The sequence below is a fragment of the Corvus moneduloides genome, chromosome 3 (genome assembly GCF_009650955.1).
Source record: "Corvus moneduloides isolate bCorMon1 chromosome 3, bCorMon1.pri, whole genome shotgun sequence".
In the NCBI taxonomy this organism is placed as follows: Eukaryota; Metazoa; Chordata; class Aves; order Passeriformes; family Corvidae; genus Corvus; species Corvus moneduloides.
Genome location: NC_045478.1, coordinates 75,387,251 through 75,409,270, shown reverse-complemented (window position 1 = coordinate 75,409,270; position 22,020 = coordinate 75,387,251). Strand labels below are relative to the sequence as shown.

The 22,020-nt window shown below is 40.3% G+C and overlaps 1 protein-coding gene and 1 long non-coding RNA gene across 3 annotated transcripts in view; one reads left to right on the top strand and one right to left on the bottom strand.

The window, feature by feature from the left end:
• Positions 1–16,717, bottom strand: part of HEATR1 (HEAT repeat containing 1) — an 833,990-nt gene extending 817,273 nt beyond the window's left edge. The window contains exons 1-20 of one of the 2 annotated variants that reach the window (XM_032102245.1): positions 16,637–16,717; positions 16,233–16,411; positions 14,302–14,518; positions 13,242–13,383; positions 12,616–12,717; positions 11,574–11,714; positions 10,792–11,003; positions 9,503–9,636; positions 8,667–8,775; positions 8,206–8,316; positions 7,739–7,856; positions 6,397–6,504; positions 5,867–5,962; positions 4,763–4,851; positions 4,252–4,463; positions 3,858–4,012; positions 3,075–3,272; positions 1,625–1,808; positions 1,216–1,364; positions 355–547 (exon numbers count right to left, since the gene is read on the bottom strand). In XM_032102245.1, the coding sequence (XP_031958136.1) occupies positions 355–547; positions 1,216–1,364; positions 1,625–1,808; positions 3,075–3,272; positions 3,858–4,012; positions 4,252–4,463; positions 4,763–4,851; positions 5,867–5,962; positions 6,397–6,504; positions 7,739–7,856; positions 8,206–8,316; positions 8,667–8,775; positions 9,503–9,636; positions 10,792–11,003; positions 11,574–11,714; positions 12,616–12,717; positions 13,242–13,383; positions 14,302–14,518; positions 16,233–16,374 (2,812 nt within the window). In that variant the 5' untranslated portion in view covers positions 16,375–16,411; positions 16,637–16,717. The remainder of the gene's footprint in view (positions 1–354; positions 548–1,215; positions 1,365–1,624; positions 1,809–3,074; positions 3,273–3,857; positions 4,013–4,251; positions 4,464–4,762; positions 4,852–5,866; positions 5,963–6,396; positions 6,505–7,738; positions 7,857–8,205; positions 8,317–8,666; positions 8,776–9,502; positions 9,637–10,791; positions 11,004–11,573; positions 11,715–12,615; positions 12,718–13,241; positions 13,384–14,301; positions 14,519–16,232; positions 16,412–16,636) is intronic. The other variant, XM_032102246.1, reaches the window with a different exon arrangement.
• A 289-nt stretch (positions 16,718–17,006) lies between these two features.
• On the top strand, positions 17,007–21,264 carry LOC116440901. Its single transcript, XR_004238798.1, has 3 exons — positions 17,007–17,113; positions 18,533–18,699; positions 21,023–21,264. It is a non-coding gene; the product is annotated as an uncharacterized LOC116440901 (long non-coding RNA).
• Positions 21,265–22,020: the final 756 nt, after the last annotated feature.

Below are 22,020 nucleotides of genomic sequence, written 5' to 3'. Positions count from 1 at the left end.
CAGAGCTCATTTATTGCTACTGCCAGTCACACCCTGACACTGCCCAGACAGTAACGTCCTGTAACAAAAACTTCTTCAGCACAGCACTGTGCTCCTTTAACACTTTCAAAATTAAAAAAAAAAAAGTGGCTTCACTTACTTCAAGCTTGGACTGATAACTGCAGCAGTGAATCAGTGAGAGAGCTGTCTCGGCCCAGTGCAGCCAAACATAAATAACTACAGATACCTTTCATGGTATAAAATATAGTAAAATTGCACAAAATTATAAAGTACTGTGATTGAATTCTAAGATGAGAGATAGATAGACAGACATACAGACAGATAGAAAGACAGATAGATATTGTTTTACTTTACCTGGAGATGATGGTGATAGGAGTTGTTTTTTTTTCTGATTTGTTTGTGATTCAAGCAGTGCATAGCCAATATACAGAGCCTGAGTCTGTAGCATTGCACTGACTTCATAGTTCAGATGATTTGAAAGGTTGTAACCGTAAGTCCATAAAATGGAAAGGAATTTGAAGAGAACCTCTGAATCTTTTAGATGTACCTTAAATTTAACACAATGAAAAAAACCAGAAAAAAGAGAGAAGCACTTGTTTTATTTATTTGGCAAACTACTACTGAAAACATCTGATAAACCACCCCACCCACTTCAAAGGAGTACACTTGAAAGAGAACTTTGTCTCAGAAAAACAGAGAAACATTGTCTTTAGGGAAGAAAAAGTCATTGAGTAAATGTTGCATGTACGTGCAAGTCCAGACGTAACTTAAATATGCATATGAAAAACCATGAGATGACGTAATAAGGAAACACAAAATTTCTCCTAGAAGTTTTCCTTTCAGTTTCTGTATTTAAACACTAACAAATTTTACAAAGCAACCCTTTGTCTTGCCACCAGACAGAACCAAAACTTTTGGTTCAAAATTTAGGCTCTCGATCTTGTCCTGCAAATCAGCGTTATGTTTTCACCTTTGTCTCAACTGGTACATTTGTGTTTTGGGGGGGATTTTTGTAGCTTTAGTTTTCCGTTATTACATTTAATTAGGGTTAAGTAACCCAGCTGAAGCTTACACTTCCAGCTCCTCACAGTACTTGAATGCCACAAGCAGTATTGCATGACCTGTTGAATATTTTTCTCAGTTTTCCTCAAAATTAATGTAACTGTGTAATAGTTGATAGCTCATAATTCAGAGTAACAAATGCAAAAATAATACCTTGAATAAGAGATTCATCAATGCTCTGTACTGAAGAGCATTGCTTCCCTCACTAGCTCCACTGACAAGCAGGTCAAACAGCCCCAAAAGGAGGTGCAGGTAGTCTTGGCTATCTTGATTCAGAGATTCGGGATTCCACCACGATTCCTCTAAAAAATACAGGTTACAGTTAAGACACAGTGGGTCCACAGGAACACCCTCAGAAACCAGGAGAAAACAGACATCTCTAGTTAAAAGAAGACATTTGGTTGATTTCATGTTCACAAGTAAGTAATCTTTACAGATGTCAATAACAAAGGAGAAGGTTAGGGAAGTAACATTTCCTTGATTCCAACAATTTCTGAAGGAAAAAAAAAATTAACTTTCCTTCTTCACTGATGTAAGGGACAGGCAAAATCTTAACACCTACCTTTTGAAAAGGACAGGGGAGGTTTTAGGCCATTAATGAAGTCTTTCAATAAGAACAGGACCATAGCTGACTCCTCCGCCTGAGCAGTCTCATCACTATTGAGCTTTTCTATATATGCACTTAACAAGTCCTTAGGCACCAAAGTTTCCTCTACTGTTTCAACAGACCAATTCAGGGGTGTTTCCTGTGAATGAAATTTGATTTTAATGTATTCTGTCACAATTTCTGCAACAGAAAACAGAAATTTAGCACTAAAATTCAGCAACATTTAATTTCCAACCTCCAAAGAGGTATCCTTATGGAATGAATTACATTTCTGATTTTACATTGAAACTTGCATCTGCAGTTTTAAAACCTATGCCAGCTCTTTCTACCATAATTACAGTGTACATGAATGAGGTAACAGAAGAGTAAAATATCAATCTCTCTAAACTACCTCTTCAAAGAGATTGGGAATTGCAGCATTTTTCAACATTCAGCTTAACGCTTTAATCTAGCTCTGCTCCAGAAAAATAATCCATATCTTTCAGATATATATATATATTGCACATACAGAAAATCATTAATGGATTAACCTCAGATCAGAATAAATAATTACCATGTGTCACTATGTGTGTGTGTGTGTGTGTGTGTAAGGGGATATACACACAGAAACACAGCCCTGCTCACGTGGGTTTCTTGCACACAGAAAAAGCCTAGCACTGTTTCTCAACAAAATAAGTCAAGAAAATTCCAATGGAAACACACATAAAATTAAGAAAAAAAGGTAGCAGAGAAAGATACAAAAGTGCTCTTTCTGAACATTGTTCCTAGCCCTGTGATGGCTCTTCCTTGTGTCTCCATGTTACCCCACAACAAGTGCCAGTACATCTACTCATGGAGCTGGACAATAAATCAAAACCCAGCAAATTCAGGAACAACCCTTTTAATATTGCTGTAAGGACGTGCCTGAGGTTGCAATTCACAGTTTCAGCTCTCAGACCATTTTCATGGCCCTCCTCTAGAACATATCTTAGTATTTCCTTCTTTCCCCTACTGAATGAACCAGCAAACCTTGACTCAAGGACTAAACCCCCCAATATTCCTAAGGCTAACAATGACATCATATGACACCACAGGGCAACTGGTGGAAACACAACAAACCTTGTGCCAAGCCCACAGCACCAAAACAATGAATCAGTTGGTGGGATGCTAGCCTAAAGCTCTGGAGTTCTTAATTTGTTAATGTAGACTCACAGGAGTGGTAAAACATTAGAGTAATTCTTAATGGCACTATTGCCAAGTGTGTGTTTTTGCTCTGAGAAGAAATGAAAGTGAGATTTTTCACTCCTTCTCAAAGCTTCTGAACCTGGCCTTCAATAAAGCAATTAAAAAATAAAATTCAAAAATACTTCTTTGTATTGTTTTCCAATACCAAGAAAATGTCCTCTCCACACTGTTTACATCTTACCTCTGCAGATTCACAAGTTCTGAGATTTTTAATTTTTTTATCCAAGAAGCGGAAGACTCTGATAGCCACTGGAAAATAATTTTCCTTCATCTGTGTATTGCAGCAGCACTGAACAAGCACTGAACCAATTATATGAGTAGTTACTTTCTGTCTCACACTGTCAGATTCTGTTTCAGCAACGAGTATCAGGTCATCAACCTTAGAAAAAAGGAGTGGAGGACAACAAAAATCAGTACAACGGTGGCACTTCATTATGACTTTAAACTGAACATGTAAATGAAAAATGGTGTAATAATGTTTACCTTCTATCATAGGTAACAAGTTACTGTCTGCTGTAATGGTACTCTTTGAAACCTGGCAATGCACAACCATCAGTTTCTATGAACAACCCACAGGTATACTTGCTTATTCCCTAGAGAATTTTTTTTCAGGAAACTAAAAATTCCTTGAATTTAGATACACTAATCATTTGTCTAAAAAGGTAATAACTTCACTTCTTTTCCTTATGTTAAGGAAGAAATTGGTTTTATCTGGATGGTACTGTGGTTTACTATTTTATATATATGTACAAAAATTGTATATAAATACTTACATACATATCTATATAAAAAAATTAATATACACACACACACACATATATACATATGTTTGCCTAGCAGCTTGATGATTGCATACTAGTGCCTAGAGCAGCCATGAAAAGTTCTTCTATATCACATTTGTTCGATTACAGTCACCACCTGAAAAGTAAAACTTCTTAAGGTCAGGGTACCATGGCACACGTACCATTTGCAATAGTAAGGAAGGGTCCCCTGAAGTCAAGTTTCCAGAAAGTAGAAGAATCATTTTCTCATTGGCCACTCCAACCAACTCTGCAGACTTGGTAGATTTAACTGCCTCTTCAAGAGCTACTCCAAGGGAAAAAAGAAAAGTCAGATAATCTAGGTAAAAAAAAAATCACATATTAACACACTGGTGGCTCAATAATATTTAGTCAGAAACACACTAAACAATTTCTACCTCTTTTCAAAGAGTATTTTTATGAAATGTGTTCACAGTTACAGCATGACAGCCTGTTAATGACAGCCAGACTCCTTAAATTTGCTTAGGTTCAATAAGGATGAGGTCCTAACTTGCCACAATTTTTCTCTTATCAAACTAGTTACAAGAAATGCTTTACCTTCTGGCCAGCCTTTCAGTAAAGGGTGTAAGGAGCAGAGATCAGACTCTGACAGACAAACAGCCATTTTCCAATCTGAAGATTTTGAATTTGCATTAGTGATTATCATAAAAGGTAACAACTGCATTACTGCTTCATCTAGCAGTTCTTTCTTCTCTTTTAAAATCTCCTCTTTGACTAAAATTTTTACTGCTTGCTCCAAAACCTTGTACCTAAAAGAGCACAAATCATGTTGAAAATACATTATTCAAACATGCCAGCAACATTTCTTTGATCTGTTCTCTATTCTCCATGCTGATTTTCTGTATCTAAATAAGACCAAGAACAAATAAGGAATTAATGGGAAATGGTATGCAAATAATTGAACATCTCTCCTGTAACTCAGCATAAAAATAGTGTAACAAAAAGCATTTGCAGAGAAACACAGCTTTTTAAGTATTCTTTATAGTTACTTTTAAAAGAATTAATTTATATAGAAAGAATGTAGACTGAAAAAAAATCACAAACATACCACTTTCCATCCTTTGAAAGATCAGCTTTCTGGAAAATGTTCAAAAGACTTGATACTATTACTTCTGGATTGACTTGTTTCCTGAAAGACTGAACCATAATCAAGAAAAATGAGTGAAAGTACAATAATATACAAAACAATTTACCACATCATAATGGAAAATGCATCTGCTATACCAAGTGAAAGCAGAGATCAAACATCATTAACTGCATTCCTACTGATGTTCATGTAATGAAAATATTATCAGGTAGAAAAAAGTAATAGGCTGCCCAGTATGCCCTGTTGATATGCTAAAGTATGGAGAATTCACTGATTGTGGAAATGTTCGGTAAAATTGATAAACGATATGCAAACCACTTTATAATTAAATAAGAATTGCTTTTACTTTACATTCCATCTGGATCCCAATAATAGAAGGCACATTAACAAAAGATACTAAAGTTTAAAGGAGCACTCACGTGCTTCTATTCCTATTTATTAGCGATTGAGAATGAATGAACACACAAGACCAATTCCACTACTGCTAATAATATTCTCCACTACTACTAGCAGAAGCCATAAAGACAGTTACTCTAGCTGGAAACAATCAGTACAATGCATACCAGAGTCCTATCCAGTAAACCTGAGCTGGAGCTCAGGACTTTGCCACTATCAACTGACCAAATGACTCGCACATGGAAAAACTCAACTGAGCACCTCTCACTAGAGTAACGTCTTGTGACTGCACCGCTTTCCATCCAAAAGACAGATAGCGTGGCTTGCCTTTTTATAGAAAAATGTACAGAATAAGCAGAAAGAACACCTCAAATAATAATCAAAGATTTAAGTATGCTTCAGGAGCCACTGAAAGAAAAAGAAAAGCAAAATTGATAAATTCAGTTTAATTGCCAACACTTTGGGAAGGATCAGGTAGCAGAGATTTGGGGGGGTAATTGTGAGATAGCAAACAACACAAGTCTCCTAAATTTGTGCTGCTTTATCCTGTTAAAGGATAAAAGTCATATGCTAATGACACAAGGACAAGAAGGACAAGTACACAGAATACATTCCAGTCACACATTCGAGACCAGGTAAAATCTCGCATGCCAAAAGACACACACCTACCTCCAAAGAACTGAGAGCAGACATCACAACATCTCTGTTGTCATCCTTGAGCCGACCAAAAATTGCTTCTTCTATGAAAGCCTGATCAAAGCCTTCCTGAAAAAATAAAGGAAAACAGAGTCAAAGGGAAAAAAAAAATCATTTGTAGGTAGAACAGCTAACAGGCTTTTAATGAAGTATCTGAATTCTAGTGGAAGAGAAGTGGTAATATCATCTAAAAGAAACCTCACAGGCAGACTAACTTTCAACAACTTTTCAACTTTCTTTCAAAAGAAAGAAAACTAGAAATATTCATTAGCTTGGATTTTATCTTAGCATGCAAGCAGCTTAATAAACAAGAACTCTATTCAGACTCCAGAACATGGGAAAATGGTGACAGAAGCCTACTGAAAACACCATGAAAAGCAGTAAGGATGACAAAAGCACAGTTTCACATACCACTCATCTTCAACTGGTAAGTCTGGTAAAGCAGCTTTTTGAAGACATTTTACGTTAAGTCAGTTTTGTAAGTGAGAGATTCAGACACAAACCTTTGAAGTTTCAATAACATCTTTCAAATGCTGAAGAGCCAAGACCCGCACAGCGGGCTGAGGATGATTCAAACTCAGCAGAAGAGAGGTATCAGAGTCTTCTAGAAACTGAAATACAGATTTCACAGTGACCCCCCATTGCATGTTAAAAATACTTTAAATACACACAAGGATAATGGGAGACACTGTTATAGCAATTTTTTGTACCAGAAGAAAACCTGCATAATCTCGACCTAGAAAGTTAAACTACAGTACAATGATGTTGTATAACTGTTTTAAATTTGTCTTCTTCACTAATGCAGACAGTTTTTGGAAGATAGCTTAAAAAGTACAGTAAGCCACGGACACCATTATGTCCTAGAAAAGCATTATACTTATCTAAGGATTCTGAGAAAGCTCTAGTGACAATGTCAGTGTGACAGAGCACAGATAGAAACTGTTAAAAAGGCATCCCTGCTAGTCCAATTGCGTGCACTTATCTCAGGAACCTTAAGAGCTGGAAGAGAATCATATGCCTTTGTTCTGCATGCTTTGTTTTTCTGTTAATCCACTTGTTACTCAGACACAGAATCTGCACCTTTGTTAAATCAGTACAAAAATACAGGAAGCGCTTCTTTATGTAGTTTGTCATATTTTCCTAAGTGCTTTCAGTCTTTCAATCATTGCAAACAACAGCCATAATACTAACCATCTCTTATAATAAATTCCTTGGCCAGATCTGTTGCAGTAATGGTTATTCTGTGTTAGGCTGAGTTTCAATTGCTCTTCAGATAATGGCACAGGAAGAACTCTGTGGTCACTCTATTCTTCCATGTTACCGACTGTAAACATTCATAAAATCAGTTCAAGAAAAAGGACCAAGCCATCTTCTCTCAACAGTGATAAAGTTGTTTGTCAGCTTTCCCAAAACAGACACTTTTGACACTGACAGCATCCTTAAGTAAGATGAGGCCTTGCTGGGCACCACTGTGTTGTCACTATTGACCACTATGGCATATGCAGTGGCCATGTTTCTAAGGAAAAAAAAACTATTGGCAGCAATTGGAGCTGGTGAAAATGTATAAATTTAAACCAGTGAAAAAAGCTCACACTCACAAGTCCTTATGATAAACAAAAACTTAAAAGATCTGACAGCTTTTATTTTACCACAGTTTTGACCAAGCTCCTCCCCAAAATATTTAATCAAGTTGGGTTATTTTTTTTTTATTTGGGTTTTTTTTTCTTTTTTTTGTGAGAATGGTAGACATTTTATTTATAAGAAGGAATAGAGAGCAGAACTCTGTCAAAAATCAGCCTTCTGACAGTATAACCATGTAAGAGCTGGGACCACAATCCTACCTACCTCGTACTTGCCACAGCTTAATGAAAGTGAAATAAATTGATGAAAAAGATTTTGGTCAGCCTCATCTGTGCAATCTTCCAGGTGCTTCTCCAACACAGAGTCTAAGGCTTTAGGATACCTGCCAAAAGACAAAACCATCAATATTTTCTGCAGAGGCTTATAGAAAAACGTGTATTTACAAGAGAAATGCAGGGAAAACCAAGGAAACTGAATGCACATGCATTCATCTGAACCAGATATTTTAAGTGGCTCAATTTTAAGCAATCAACCATTTTGTCTTAACACAGATGAACGAGATGCAGACCACTAGGATACATAACTAGCAGAGGTCATGCTACAAAGTAAAGAGCTGTACAAAGCCAGTAGGTCTGTGTCCATGTATTACAGTGATAACAAAATATGTAAGGACAGATCAGTAAAACAAAACTCTACAGACTGTGGGTCTGTCATAGAGAAATGGAACTTACTTTCTCTCAAGAAGTCTGATAAGAGGAAGGATCTTTTGATTGAGTGCAGCCATTTTGGTGGGATTGGATTCAATCTCTGTACCATGGGAGATAAACTCTTCAAGGAACTTGCTAAAATTACAAACAGAAGGAAAAGCCACTATGTTTTGCATGGTACTGTTCTCATTACTATTATAAAGCACAGTGCTTAACAGGTTGGAATTAATATACATTATTTACTGCAAGTACAGATTTGCTCCTGGCCTGAAGTTTCACTCTGTCCCACAATTACTCCCACAAATGCTAAAAGAACAGCTCTTCTGGGTTACTGAATGTTTAAATTTCAAAATCCACAAGCGGATTTAACTTATGAACTCAGAAAAACATGCTCATATAATCCTAATGCCATTGTCAGGAATTATTTATTATTAAACCAGAAGTGACTGCAGCACTGTGTAAGAAAAAGAACTGAATCAACTCACGAAGCCAACAGGCAATCTAAATCCTTTTCCAGTGGTATACTCTCAAGAATAACTTGAAGATGCTTGATGTAAATGTCATTTTCTGTCTCCCCGGATTCTTCTTGCTCCTCTAAGGACAATCATGAAAGAGGAACAATAGTTAGAGAACAGCCCCTGCATACTGATTAAAGCAAACAGCTTGTACAGGCATCATCCTCTGGTGAACCAAGCACACAGCTTGAAGACCACAGTGCTCCTTGATTACTAGCACTAACTCTCTGTGATCCATTAGCAATGCTTTATACCAATGTCGTTAAAATGCCAAAGCCTGGACTGCTGCCAATAAATTCAAGCACGCTTTGGAATGTTCCAGACCTGCTGCTAAAAGCTGTGCCAGCAACTTCCCTACAGCATTCCTTGGTGTGAATCTGGACCTTTTTAACAAAAGAGCTTTCCCAGACGCGATTCAGCAACAAGGCCACAGTGCAAACAGACTCACTAGTGCAGACACAGGCTGCAACTGCATGCCAGTCAGCCTCGCTGCCCCAAACTGTTCCCAGGCACATTTGATTCACTGGGTAAGCACAGTTGTCCCCTAATTAAACCACATATGGAGTACATGCAATCTACCCAAGAACGATTTCACAGTACTACAATAAACCTCTAAGAGTCAGAAAAGAGAAAAAAACAAAAAAAACAACTGGAAAAACAAAAGCAAACACACAAAAGCTCAATCAGGTCCTCACATGTATTGGTGCAGTTTCAATGGAAGAAGCAATTACACAGCTGTGACATTTACCACAGATATCTGTCCTTAAGGCTAGCCCAAGTTTTAAAAAGAACCTGTGTTAACTTACCAGTATCACTTTTCACAATGGTGTGCACAAGGTGAGGCAACAGGTAGCGGAGAAGAGGAGAGACATCATAACCTGCTGACAGGCCTTGCAAAAGTGTTACTAGTTCTGGAGTTTTGCACAGATAATTAAATGGCCTGCACAATGGAAAGGGGGAAAAAAGAAAAGTATGTATACTCATCTCGGTTACAAACACTTTCAAAACCACACAGACTTCACAAGGATTCAATTTTCAGCATCAGGTAACAGCCCCACTGTAAGCAAACACTGCAATGATTCAAGGGGCTCCACTTCCTTAATGCCAGAGGTTTTTTAATATCCAAGAAGAAAAGAGAGTACTGCCAGTCATGTTGAACACAGCTGCTGCAATGGCACAGTGAACTTACCTAAGCTTTTTGCAAAGTTGGTAGTACAAGAAAAAATACTTCTATGAATTGCAGGAAGAGATATCCTCACACTGCAAGGAGCATATCCAGCCTCCGGTGGTAGCAAAAGGGATAGGAAGTAATTGTGCAATGACAGATCCTCTGAGTAGAAGCCATTTCCCTTTCTGCTAACACAAAGCTTCATCTTGTCTCCTTTTACACCCACCTGGCTGGATGCTACATGCATCAAGCATGCCTCTCCTTAGGTCCTCACACCTGTGCTTTTTAACCTATGACAGTGTTCAAGTATCTGGAAGGTAATCACTCTATATATCCCTCGTAAGATTTTTCCTATTGGAATATTGGCTCTCTGCCAGCAAGCAAATTCCATGTAGCATGTGGGACTATGTTCAAATGCATGTTAACAGCACAAGCCAACTGTTCCAGGGCAGGGCAGACAGATGGGAATGCACCTACCACATGTTCCTCCAGGAGAACACCTCACCTGAAGTGAGACCAAAGAAGTGGTGGTATAGAAGCACTTATGCTTCAGGCAATAAACTACACAAACTCAAAGCCCTTCCACTAAAGGGGCAGAACTTTTTTGCACTTTCCAGAAAACCTCTTACTTGACAGGGTTCAGTTTTGCATATTGACATCAATGACCTTACTAAGAGAAGTAGCAGGAGAAGGACCAAGAGATGACCAACTCGTACCACTGAGACTCCTTTGCTATAGTGAGCATACAAATTTTCAAAGTAAATTTTCAAAGTAAGCCAAAGGAACTTCCGAGCCCTTTGAAATGTCAACTACCAAAACTTCTGACAGGGAAGTATCCCATTAATGATGAGGATATAAAAATTTCAAATTATCCAAGTGCAGTTTGGAATTTTACAAAGTGGGAAAATTTGATTCATGTAGACTTACTTTTTCCCAAGCTTATCTCCTTTCTGAGTTTGTAGAAGTAGGTTCAAGCAAGCCAGCCCATCCCTGATTAATGAGGGCACTTTAAATAATGTCTTGCTTATCTGGACCATCAAGGAATGCACCAAGGAAGTCTCCACTGTCACTTTTACTGTCATCTGACAGATTATCATATATGTTGCAGCTCTGTAATCCTGTACAGAGGATTTCAAGCCCTAGAAAAGGAGATAAAGGTGAATTTTTAACACAGAATAACACGAAAGAGTACATTAACATAAAAACAATTTTTATTCTGACATCCACAGAATCACACTACGTTCTTTTCCATGTGTTAATGTTCAAGGTATTTATAAATTCCACTTCCAAGAAGAAAAAGCTGTCATGCAGGGTGCTCAGATAAAGAAGACACATCTATTAACTACTGCTCTGTTTGTTAACAAAGCCAACAGTCCTGGAGGAGAGAGGACATTAAAGCAGCCTGTCTACCCTGACTCCATTTCCTCATGATTTAGCATGATAAATCGCAGAGCAAAGACATTCTTCAAACTGTGTATCCATTTCTCACAGCTCCATTCCTCATGCAGAGTAGAAAACAGTTCTTAAAGTGCTCGTCTGAGGTGTGAAGAAACATTATTTCCCATGGACCCTCACCTGCCTGAGGTTTCAAATCAGGCTGAGTGGTGCAATATGTATCATACAGGATGTCTCTCTCAGATACCTGCAGATGCACGCCTGCAGAACACTGTACACTTCATCACACAGGAAGGAAACAGAGCTTCACCTACCTTTTGGATGTAAGGGAGCAGCAGAGAGACCATAGTGTCTGTTATCTTCTCTGCAGCTCCAAGAGCTGACACAATGGTGGAAGCATAAAATACAAGGAGAACTCTCAGTTGAGCTGAATTGCTGGGACACTCTGAAAAGACCTGGATCACAGAAAAGTATCAGTTGTTCAGACGTCAGGGCAAGTGGAAATGCATATATGGCTTCCCTCCAATCATCAGAATCTTAGAATTCCAGCCTGTAAGCTCCACCAGCTCCTGCTGGCACAACTTAAGTCATCACCTCTTGCAGCAGTGACCCTCACCAGAGGTTACTGCTCCTCCTCACAGATACAGCATATGGAAATGGGTGTCAGTGTAGTTAATCAGAATAAAGCAGCCAAAATCCCTCGTGATCTTGGTGTACTGCTCAAGACTCAGAGCTGGACAGCCAAGAAGCAAACTGGTATGTTTAAAACCTCCTTCTACACCTATGAATAAATTCAGTTATTGTGTGTGCTTTGCTTAGTTTGACAGCAGATGCATCCCAGTTCTCTAAATAACTGGAACTGTCATACATCTTACCCTTCTGAGACTATAGAACTAGCCCTCTATTTGACATCAGCTGAAAAAAACCAAATAAATTTGCCCACCTTCTAACATTCTCAATTTTAAGTTCTCAATTATATTTGAAGACGTATATTTAAAACACCCATGAGAACCCGCAGGAGAGACATGGAAATTCAGAGCACAGTTACAAACTAATACCATGAGTTTATGAAAGAAATTAAGACAATTAAGTACTCTGAGGCAACACAGTACATAATAGAGTATTGCCAAATTCTTTTGTCATGGCTGATTGGTACTCAGCTGTTTCCTTATACGAAGTTCTGACAGACGGTCATCTTCACAAATTATAATAAAAGAAATCTTCATATTGTTTACTGATAAATGAGTCATTTTACTCTTTGATATGTAGTTCAAAATACTAAGAAATAGCACACTACTATACAAACATGGGGAAGACAAAGTGACAAAGAACAACATTCTAGAACAAATGAACAACCTTCACAGATTTTGCCACCAGCCTGCAGATGAAATCCATGAAATCCAGGTCTTTGTAGCAGTGTGTAATGACAGTACCCCTTGCCAGTGGGACTCCAGGTTTCTTTACACAGTGAAAAAAAGTAAAATTAGAACACTCAGAGTAAAGCAAAGCACAGAAAGTAAAAATTACTATTATCTCTAGATTAATCCTACTGATCAGTTGACACCATTTAAATTGAAATAAGTACTGGATATCCACACATGGCTCTACAATGTTTTGTGTCTAAATTAAGACAGATGATGAAGAGAATCACATTTAATCTACATGCAAATAAACATACATCTTAGTAATTGATGTATCTTCCCAGCAGTAGCAAATACTTACACCTTAAAAGCATGCTTTAACTTAGACAAAACAGAGAGTAAAAAGTCAAAGCTTTTTAATATCAACTTCATCTCTAAAGAAAGATAACAGAAACAACATGTGGGCATCCAGGCTCCATTCCTGTAGTTAGATCTTTCAGTACAGTTCCACAACTAACCACATAAGTTGGTGGACCATATTCATAAGCGGAGTAAGAGTCAAGATATTATTAAATAAAATCCCTCAAGCTCCTCCCATTTTGCATCTGTTAAATACTTTACCCTTATTGGATCCATCCAATGCCACTTATGAGTTGGGCTTTTTATATCTAAAAGTTGAATAACTCTCACAAATAGATTAGTCTCATGATATGGCAGAACACAACCAATCAAACTGTCTTGATTGTAGAGATGAATGTGAAATCTAAGGAAAAGAACATACATATGGAGTTAAAAAGTATCTGGAAGTCAAAAAGGAAAAAAAACCCCATCCACGTTCTTCTCCAAATACCTTGTTTACTTGCTTTTAAGCAAGACCTGACATGGTTGTCATACTGACTCAGAAATATGGTCCACCTACAGTCCAGAAACTCAAGGTGGCCACCAGCTTGTACGTGCTAGAAGAAAGGAACAGTGCTAAGTCCTTCTTTTCCCTCACTGTCAACCATTTTAGGTCCCTGTATGACTAAAAACTACCTTAATTTCTTCTGCATAGATTTCAATATTAAACCAGATGTTACAATAATCTAGTATGAATCTCAGTATAACAGATGTTTAAAAAATTGTGATTCAAAGGCTGTATCAAGAAAATCACCCATTCTTTCATGGTAAGTACTACACTTTCTGGATTTGGATAGGTTAATTTATATAAATAAATACAACATCACTACACAAAATACTGGCTGCTTTTTTCTTCACACCTTCTAACAAAATCTTGAAATAAGAATAGTTAGGGCTTATGGTTCACAGTTAATATTGAAAACTTGCTATTTTACGAAGTCCACTTCTAAAAGCACAATACCCTAACTGCCTCTCTATGTCTTCTGTAAGATGCCTAGGGCTGGGCAACTTTGGTGAAAGCTAGGCAAGGAAGTAATTGCTTTTATACAGAGTACCATGACAGGTTAAATTTTTCACAGAAATTCACCAAAAGACAAAAATCTAATTGGCAAAGAAGAGCACCTGGCCCCATAAATACTAAGCCCAAATGCACATTATTAACATTTTGACCTGTATTTTCAGACAGCTAAAGTAAAATTATTTGAAGTTTTTGTCATTGGAGAAAAATAAATCTTGCATTTCTAGCCTTATCTATTGACAGGTAGGATATTCAGTGGATTACCTGTGAATCAGCCATTCAAGGCACTTCTGGGCTGGCTTAAGCATAAAGTAAGGGGACAGATGAATGAGGAACAATGAAATATTCTTATTCAGCTGCTGATTTACTGCTTTAGTCTGAACACTGCGTTCAAGGCCTTTGGATGTGGAACTAAACAAACTGGACTGGAACTCTTCAAATGAAGGATCAATCCCCATCAGCTCTTCTAAGCCAGTGCATCCTGTGGGGAAAAAAATAAAAATGGGAGGGATGCTTAAAACCCAACAGTTTGGTTCCCCAGTCCTACCTTCCAACCTCCTCACTGGCATATCCAACTTTTTTGCTATACTGGTATATGTCATCCTCACTAAGCAAACCAAAACAAACAGTAAAGACACCTAAGACCAAAACTTAATATACTTGAAGTATTTCTTAACCAACAAAGAAAAACAACATTAGCAACTATCAGCAGAGTGCTCTCGCAGCACTGAAGGCCAGCAGCATCCTGGGTTGTGCTGTCCCTGAGAGCACAGCCAGCAGGCTGAGGAGGGGGGAACTGCCCTTTCCATTTGTGAGCTGCAGCTGGAGCAGTGTGTGCAATTTTGAGATCATCAGTGGAAGAAAAACATTTCCATATGGATGTGAGTTCAGCAGAGGAATGCTGAGATGGTCTGGGGACTGGAAAACAACACACAAGGAAAAGAAGTAACTGGGTTTGTTCAGCGTGGAGAAGAGAGAGTCAAAAGGAAATCTTCCTGCTGTCTGCAACTACTTAGCAGGATATAGTGTGGGTTACCAAGAAGATGGAGCCAGACTCTTCTCACAGATGCACAGTGGAAGGATGGGAGGGCAACAGTTGCAAGCTGGAACGTAGGAAATTCAAAGCCAATGTATAGGTTCTACTTTTTCTAACAGTGGAGTGATCAAACATTGGATCAGAGGTCCAATATTGGATCAGGGACCATAGAAACTCCATCCTCAAACTCAGCCACACAGTTCTAGAGGAACTATTTAAGAAACTAAAAATATACTCTGTGTTGCATCAAATATATATCTACAGTCCCGTTACTTAAAATCAGTACATGATATCAATCTGCCTATCAATAACAAAACAGCTTTCTTATTCAAGAGTATCACATTCCTGGATAAAATTTTATACAAAAATGGAAGGGGATAAAGCATGAAGAATTTGAAGTGTGCCAACACTTCAACTTGAAAGGCTACTGCCACTTCACGTTATTTGTGACCATAATGTTACCCAAGAGCAGGGCATCAGCATATTTTCATGAAACACAGAATTCAGGTCAGAAGGGACCTTGGGAGATTTCCAGTCCCAGGCTCTGCTCAAAGCAGGGTTAAAAGGGTCCCCAAAATTGGACCAGGTTGCTCAGGGCATTATCCTGCCAGGGTTTTTTTTTTCCAGGCACAATCTCCCTGGACAATCTTGTTAACTGCTTGACTGTCCTCACACTGAAAAATCCTTTCCTTCTATCCAGTTTGAACTCCTGTTCTTTCAATGTATGCCCACTGTCTCCTGTCCTCCAGCCATACATTCCTGTGGACAGCCTGGTGCATCTCCTGGGAAGCTCCTCAAAGGCAGTGGCAAGCTCCTATGAGACCCATCCAAAGCCTTCTCTTCTCCAGACTGAATGAAACCAGAGACATTCCTCCCACGAACATTCTCTTATTCGGCAAATTCTCTAGTCCTTGAGCATCTTGGGGATCCCTGGCTCTTCTCCATCACCTTATCCTTACGTGCCCAGAAAAGTGCTCCTAGAGCGACTGCTCCATGGTTTTCTCAAGGACTGGAGTGATACTGACTAGCCTGCAGCTTTTTGAATTATTCTTTTGGCCTTTTTTGAATACGGGTTTGCCTTTCCTATTTATCTTGCTCCAGATTTTTTTTTTGCAGAGATTGTTTTTAAAACCAGTGGCATCTAAGCAGCCAAACTCACCGATGGCAAAAAAAGTGTCCCTGTCAATAGTCGCGGCTTCCTTGCAGTTGAACAGCAGCGATGCCACCTCGCTGCGGTCCAGGAGGCTGGGATCGTTCTGGGGAAGCGCCAACCGCTTCAGCTGCTCCGCCAGGGACGTCATGGCTTCGCGCTACGGGGAAAGGAGCCTCCGGAGAAAACTGAGGACAGAAAAGCACAGCAGGCCCGCGGATGAAGCAGCCGCACGCAGAGCAGCCGCTTCTCCCGGCCCCTTCCCGGCCGCGCTGCGGGGTGCGCACGTGCGGCCAGGCCGAGCCCAGCCGGGCCCAGCCGGGGAGGAGGGGGGACAGCGCCCGGCGGTGACGCCTGTCCCGGTCCCGGTCCCTGTCCCGGTCCCGGTCCCGGTCCCGGTCCCCGCCACCGACCTGGCTCCCGCCGCTGCCCGCCGGGCCCCACGTGGGCTGCGCGCGCCGCTCACCCGGAAGCGGCTGCTCCGGAGGCTCGGGAAGTTCCCGCCCCGCCGGCGGGAGCCGGGCCCGGCCTCGGCCGCGGCTCTGCCCTCGCTCCGCCCCGGGGAGCGGGAAAGGAGCTGGAGGTGCTGGGGGAGAGCGCCAGCGGCGTGTCCGGGAGCCAGGGCACCCTGGCCTGTGGCTGAATGGTGTGGCCAGAAGGACCAGGGAAGGGATCTCCAGGTCCTGTGTCCGCTTCTGTGCCCTTAAGTACAAGGAAGACACTGAGGTGCTGGAGTGAATCTAGAGAAGGGCAACAAAGCTGGTGAAGGGTCTGGAGCACAAGTCCTGTGAGGAGCAGCTGAGAGAGCTGGAGGTGTTTAGCCTGGGGAAAAGGAGGCTCAGGGGGACCTTCTCACTCTTTACAACTGCCTGGAAGGAGATTGTAGCCAGGTGGGAGTTGGTCCTTCCTCCGGGCAACAAGGGACAGGACAAAAGGAAATGGCCTCAAGTTGTGCCAGTTTAGATAGGATATTAAGAAAAATTGTTTCACTGTAAGGATGGTCAGGCCTAGGGAAGTAAAGGAGTCACCATCCCTGGAGGTAGTTAGAAGACATGTACTTTAGATACGTGTCATTTAGGGACGTGGTTTAGGGGTGGACTTGGCAGTGCTGGGTTAGTGGTTGGACACAATGATCTTAGAGGTCTTTTCCAGCCCAAATGATTCTATGATTCAGCTAAGTATGTGCCACGTCCAGGAATGGCCATGCTGGCATGTAGCTGGTCTCCGTGAGGGAAGCAGCTGTTGTGGCCATTGTGGATTGTTTCATCCATCCAGGCAGATGCCTTGGAGGGCAGTGTCCCTGTGGAGGCGTCATGCAGGTGTGGGGCAGCCTGCCTGCACTGAGGCAGCAACCAGTCCAGGCACCAGCCAGAGTGTGAAGGCAGCAGCAGTGGAGAGATGGACAAACCTCAGTGAGGTGTCTGTGGCGGGGCTACTGCAGGCTTGTGCTGAGCTCAGCAAGGCAACAGCCCAGGCTGGGAGTGGGGATCCACAAAACATCTCTTCAGAGAAGAGATGGAACAACTAGAGTTGTTCCACCTTGGGTTTTTTCCATATCTGGAGTGAGTGATGTTAGGGAAAGTGCAGGATTCCCATGAGCAGAAGGTATTGAAAGCTGCAGTAATGTGTGTGGGCTAGATCCCAGCTGCAGAACCACAGAATGATCTAGACTGGAAGAGTCCTCTAAAAGCCATCTGATCCAGCCCCAGAGCAGGGCCAGCTTAGAGCAGTTTGCTCACAGTTTTGCCTGGTTGTGTTTGGAATATCTCCAAGGGTGGAAATTCCATGGCTTCACTGAGCCTCTCATCCGAGATTTGCTCACCCTCAGATTAAAAAGAAATTTCTAATGTTAAAACCCATGGTATCTCCCATCCGTTTGCATTCAACGTTGTAGGGTTCTGCACCTGGAAGAGGGTGCACAAAACCAGAAAGGGAACATGGCTTGTGACAAACCAGGAGAAGCCTGGCAAAAAATCAGAAATAAAACGTATTCCAACTGGTGTCAGCAGATGGACAAAATGATACCAAAGATAACAATTCCAGCACCAGTTCTGTAAAACTATTTCCATATATTGTTGTTCTCAACAATATATGCAATATATGCATAGCTTCATAGCTATGACAGAAGTAACAGATTTGTTTGTAAGGCTGCTGTATTTGGCAATCATTTAACATGCAGTACAAATACAAAATGCTGATAGAAGTTTGGTACTGCAGATAATTATTTAAATGCTTAATTTTATCCATTGGGAGTGTCCACTGATTTCAATATTTTGTTATTTCTCTCTGATTTATTTTGCTTGTATTAGGTTAAACCATTGTAGGAGTGGGAGCAGAGGGAAGAAATGCAGCTGGATGTCCGACTCTGTGCCTGATGATATTTACCAGTGACTTGTTAGAGTGTGTGTGTTAATTCTGTGTCATGTTCCCTCTGACATGGTATGATCTGGATGTAATATCAGCAGTTGCTGAGCTGGTAAGAGTTGCTACCACTGCAGTTATAACAGTGTTAAAGTGTTTGGAGGATATAACTGATTTAACAGGGATTGATACTATTTTTCTGATTGTTCTAACACTTGAGATACTGATCATCTAGCAAAGGAGCTGGCTGGAGGTGGTGCAAACCAAAAGGCCAGTTTTATTGCACTTTTTCACGTTCCCTGTGACTTCTGTGCATTCTTTTCTTCCATGAAACTTTCATGTGACCTTACTGCTAGCATAATTTAAAACCTGCAGAAATATGCATGTTTCCATGCCTAAAAATACCAAACATTAAAATATCTAGAAAATATGCAAGGGGCAGAAAGTTGGTTCTAAAACAAGAAAACCAGTCTTTTTTGTTTGTTTGCTTGCTTTTTTTTAGCAGGGTGGTTCATTATTTAAATGCTCTAGCCAGAAAGATAAACTGGAAGCTGTAAATGCTGAAATGTGTTCAGGTTTTCCAGTACTCCTATCCCACTCTATTCTTTCCCATGGAGAGCTGCAAAACAAAGGTTTTATACCTTTGTGCTTTCTATTCCATCCTTGTTTGGTTCCAAAGTAAAGCTGGATCCCTTTGGAAGTTAATTGGTGGAAGAGACACCTTATGCAGAGGGAAAAATATTTTTTCTTGATTTGATTATAAAGAAATATTTTGTGGAAAAGTATAAGCTCAGAAAGTCTATTAGGAAATATGCTTAGCTGGCTTTGTAATTATCCAGTGTTGAACTTGAGCCTCGTGGAGATTTGGTCCATGTTGGACTCCAAAGAGGTGCTCTTTGGAACTGAAATCCAAAGCTGTTTCAAGGAGTCCCTTTATTTTCTCATCACACAGGTGGTCTGTGTAGGTGAAATTCTCATAGCCACACTGCAGCTGAGCTCACCTCTGCTGATGGCTACTATGAAACTGCACTTGAATGAATATATTGTCTGTTAAAATTCATAGAGTCTTAGAATATAAATTGTCGTGTGCTAACTTTTAATTGGGAAAAAGGTGATCTGTTTCAAGCATTTTCTGTAGGTTATTCACTTGTAAGCATTGGTGTGTTTGAAATGGTTTGGTTGAGAAAGGCAACACACATTAAACTTTTAATGTTCTTTGTATTTGGGTGAGTTTGTGGTACTGCTGGAGCAAATACAATGGATATCTTTATATAGCTAGAGGTCTAGTGTTTATTTTCCTTTTCTTCCAACTCACCTCACCAGCTGTGCATTGAGCAGAGCTTCATCTGCCTTGGTAAGTGATGTAATACAGCAGGAAAAGATTTGTAGAATGAAGTGGTGCTGAGAAACCCTCATGATACTGTGTGCATTTCAGAGGTTTTATGGAGACCAGATCTTGTTCTTTCTGATCAAACTCCTGTGTGTTGTGTTCCTGGAATGCATCTTTCTGGTTTGGTTTCATTTGTAAGCAAGAGTTGGGGAGGAATTTCATTTAGAGAGGAAAAGGGAATCCCTTTCTGGTAGAAAAAAAAAAGGGAGTGTTCAGTAGCATTTGATTGTAATACATCAGAATGAATGTGAAGGAACTGAGTACTACCTATGCAATTTACTGTTTACATACCAAGTTACAGTGTTTGTATTAAATCCTCTTAAGCATTCTCAAATTGTTATTAATTTATTTACTAGTATGGTGCTTCTTTTTTCCTTCTTGCACTACCTTCTGTAATCTAGTGAACCACCATGATAAACAATTCTGAAGGAGACAGAAGAAAGCCACCTTCCCTGTGCTTCCCCATCACTTGCTAATAATCTTGGTATGTTCCCTGACATTTCCCCATGCCATTTCTAATTGGAAATGTGACAGTGCCTGGCATCTAAAATATAATGTGATTGCAGCATGATGAAGTAATAGTAAAACCTTTCTAGGATATGCAAAGGAGATTGTCACTTTCTTGGAGTGTATGATGTTCTTTAATGTTTTAAGCAGAAGTAGGTGTTAACAGATCCATGTGTTTAATGTGGGTATGTGGCTGCTAACTAAACTGTAAATCAATCTGTGTTTCAGAGCAGTGGCTTAAACATCTTGTTCACCCAAAGTAATCTCATTGTCAAGGAATATATATTGTGTTTTGCTGTTGGTTTTAGGAGGCATGCTGAAGTTTTTTAGTTTGGGAGGCTGTGCAGTTTAATCTGCTACTCTGAGCCAATCCATGTCCTTTGTTCTTAATTCATGTACATATCTGCTCCCTATTAGAAGATTATCATTTATAAGAATGCACCTGTGGTCTCTGAATTTATAGAGTTACTGTAGTTATCAGGAAGAACAGTGCTTTATTGTGTTCTTTAGGCTGCATTAATCTATTTTTCTCTCTTTTCAGTTCTTTCTGTACCCTGTGACGCTGCAGCTGTCACCGTTCACCAGTGGGCACTGTGAAATGATGAGGCAGTACCTTTCTGCAGGGTACACATTGATAAGGCCTTGAGGCTCCTATTTCCTTGGCTAAGCTTTTGCTAGAAGCAAGGAGATGGGAGCTGTTTTGTCGTGTAGTAATGCACCTATCTAAAATGAGGGAGGTAAGATTTGTTTTTCCTGTCTGCTCTTTCTCCCATAAGGGCTTGATCTTTTTATGCTTGCATCAGTGAAACTCAGGAGTAATTCTGATGAGGTCAGTGAAGCTGTATGAGTGCACAGCTGATGTAACTGGAGGCAGGCATAATCAAGCATAATTCATAGAATCACAGAATGGTTTGAGTTGGAAGGGACCTTATAGATCATTTAGTTCCAACCTCCCCACCATGGGCAGGGACACCTTTCACTAGACCAGGTTACTCAGAGCCCCATCCACCCTCACCTTGAACACTGTCAAGGTTGAGACATCCACCACTTCTCTGGGGAACCTGTTCCAGTGCCTTACCACCCTCACATTAAAGAATTTCTTCCTAACATCCAATATAAACCTACTTTCTTTCAGTTTGAAGCCATTCCCTGTGTTCTATCACTACAGTTCTTGACAAAGAGTCCCTCTCCGGATTCCCTGTATCCTCCTTCAGATACCGGAAGGTTGCTGTTAGGTCTTCACACAACCTTCTCCAGGCTGAACAGCCTGTGTTCATAGGAGAGGTGCTCCTGTCCTGTTATCAGCTTTGTGGTCTCCTCTGGACTTGCTCCAACAGTTCCACGTCCTTCTTATGTTGGGAACACCAGAGCTGGATGCTACACTCCTGGTGGGGGTCTCACAAGTGCAGAGTCGAGGGGTAGAATCCCCTTCTTTGCCCTGCTGGCCGTGCTGCTTTGGATGCAGCCCAGGACATGGTTGGCTGTCTGGGCTGTGAGGACACATTGCTGGGTTGTGTTGAGTTTTTTCTACACCATCAC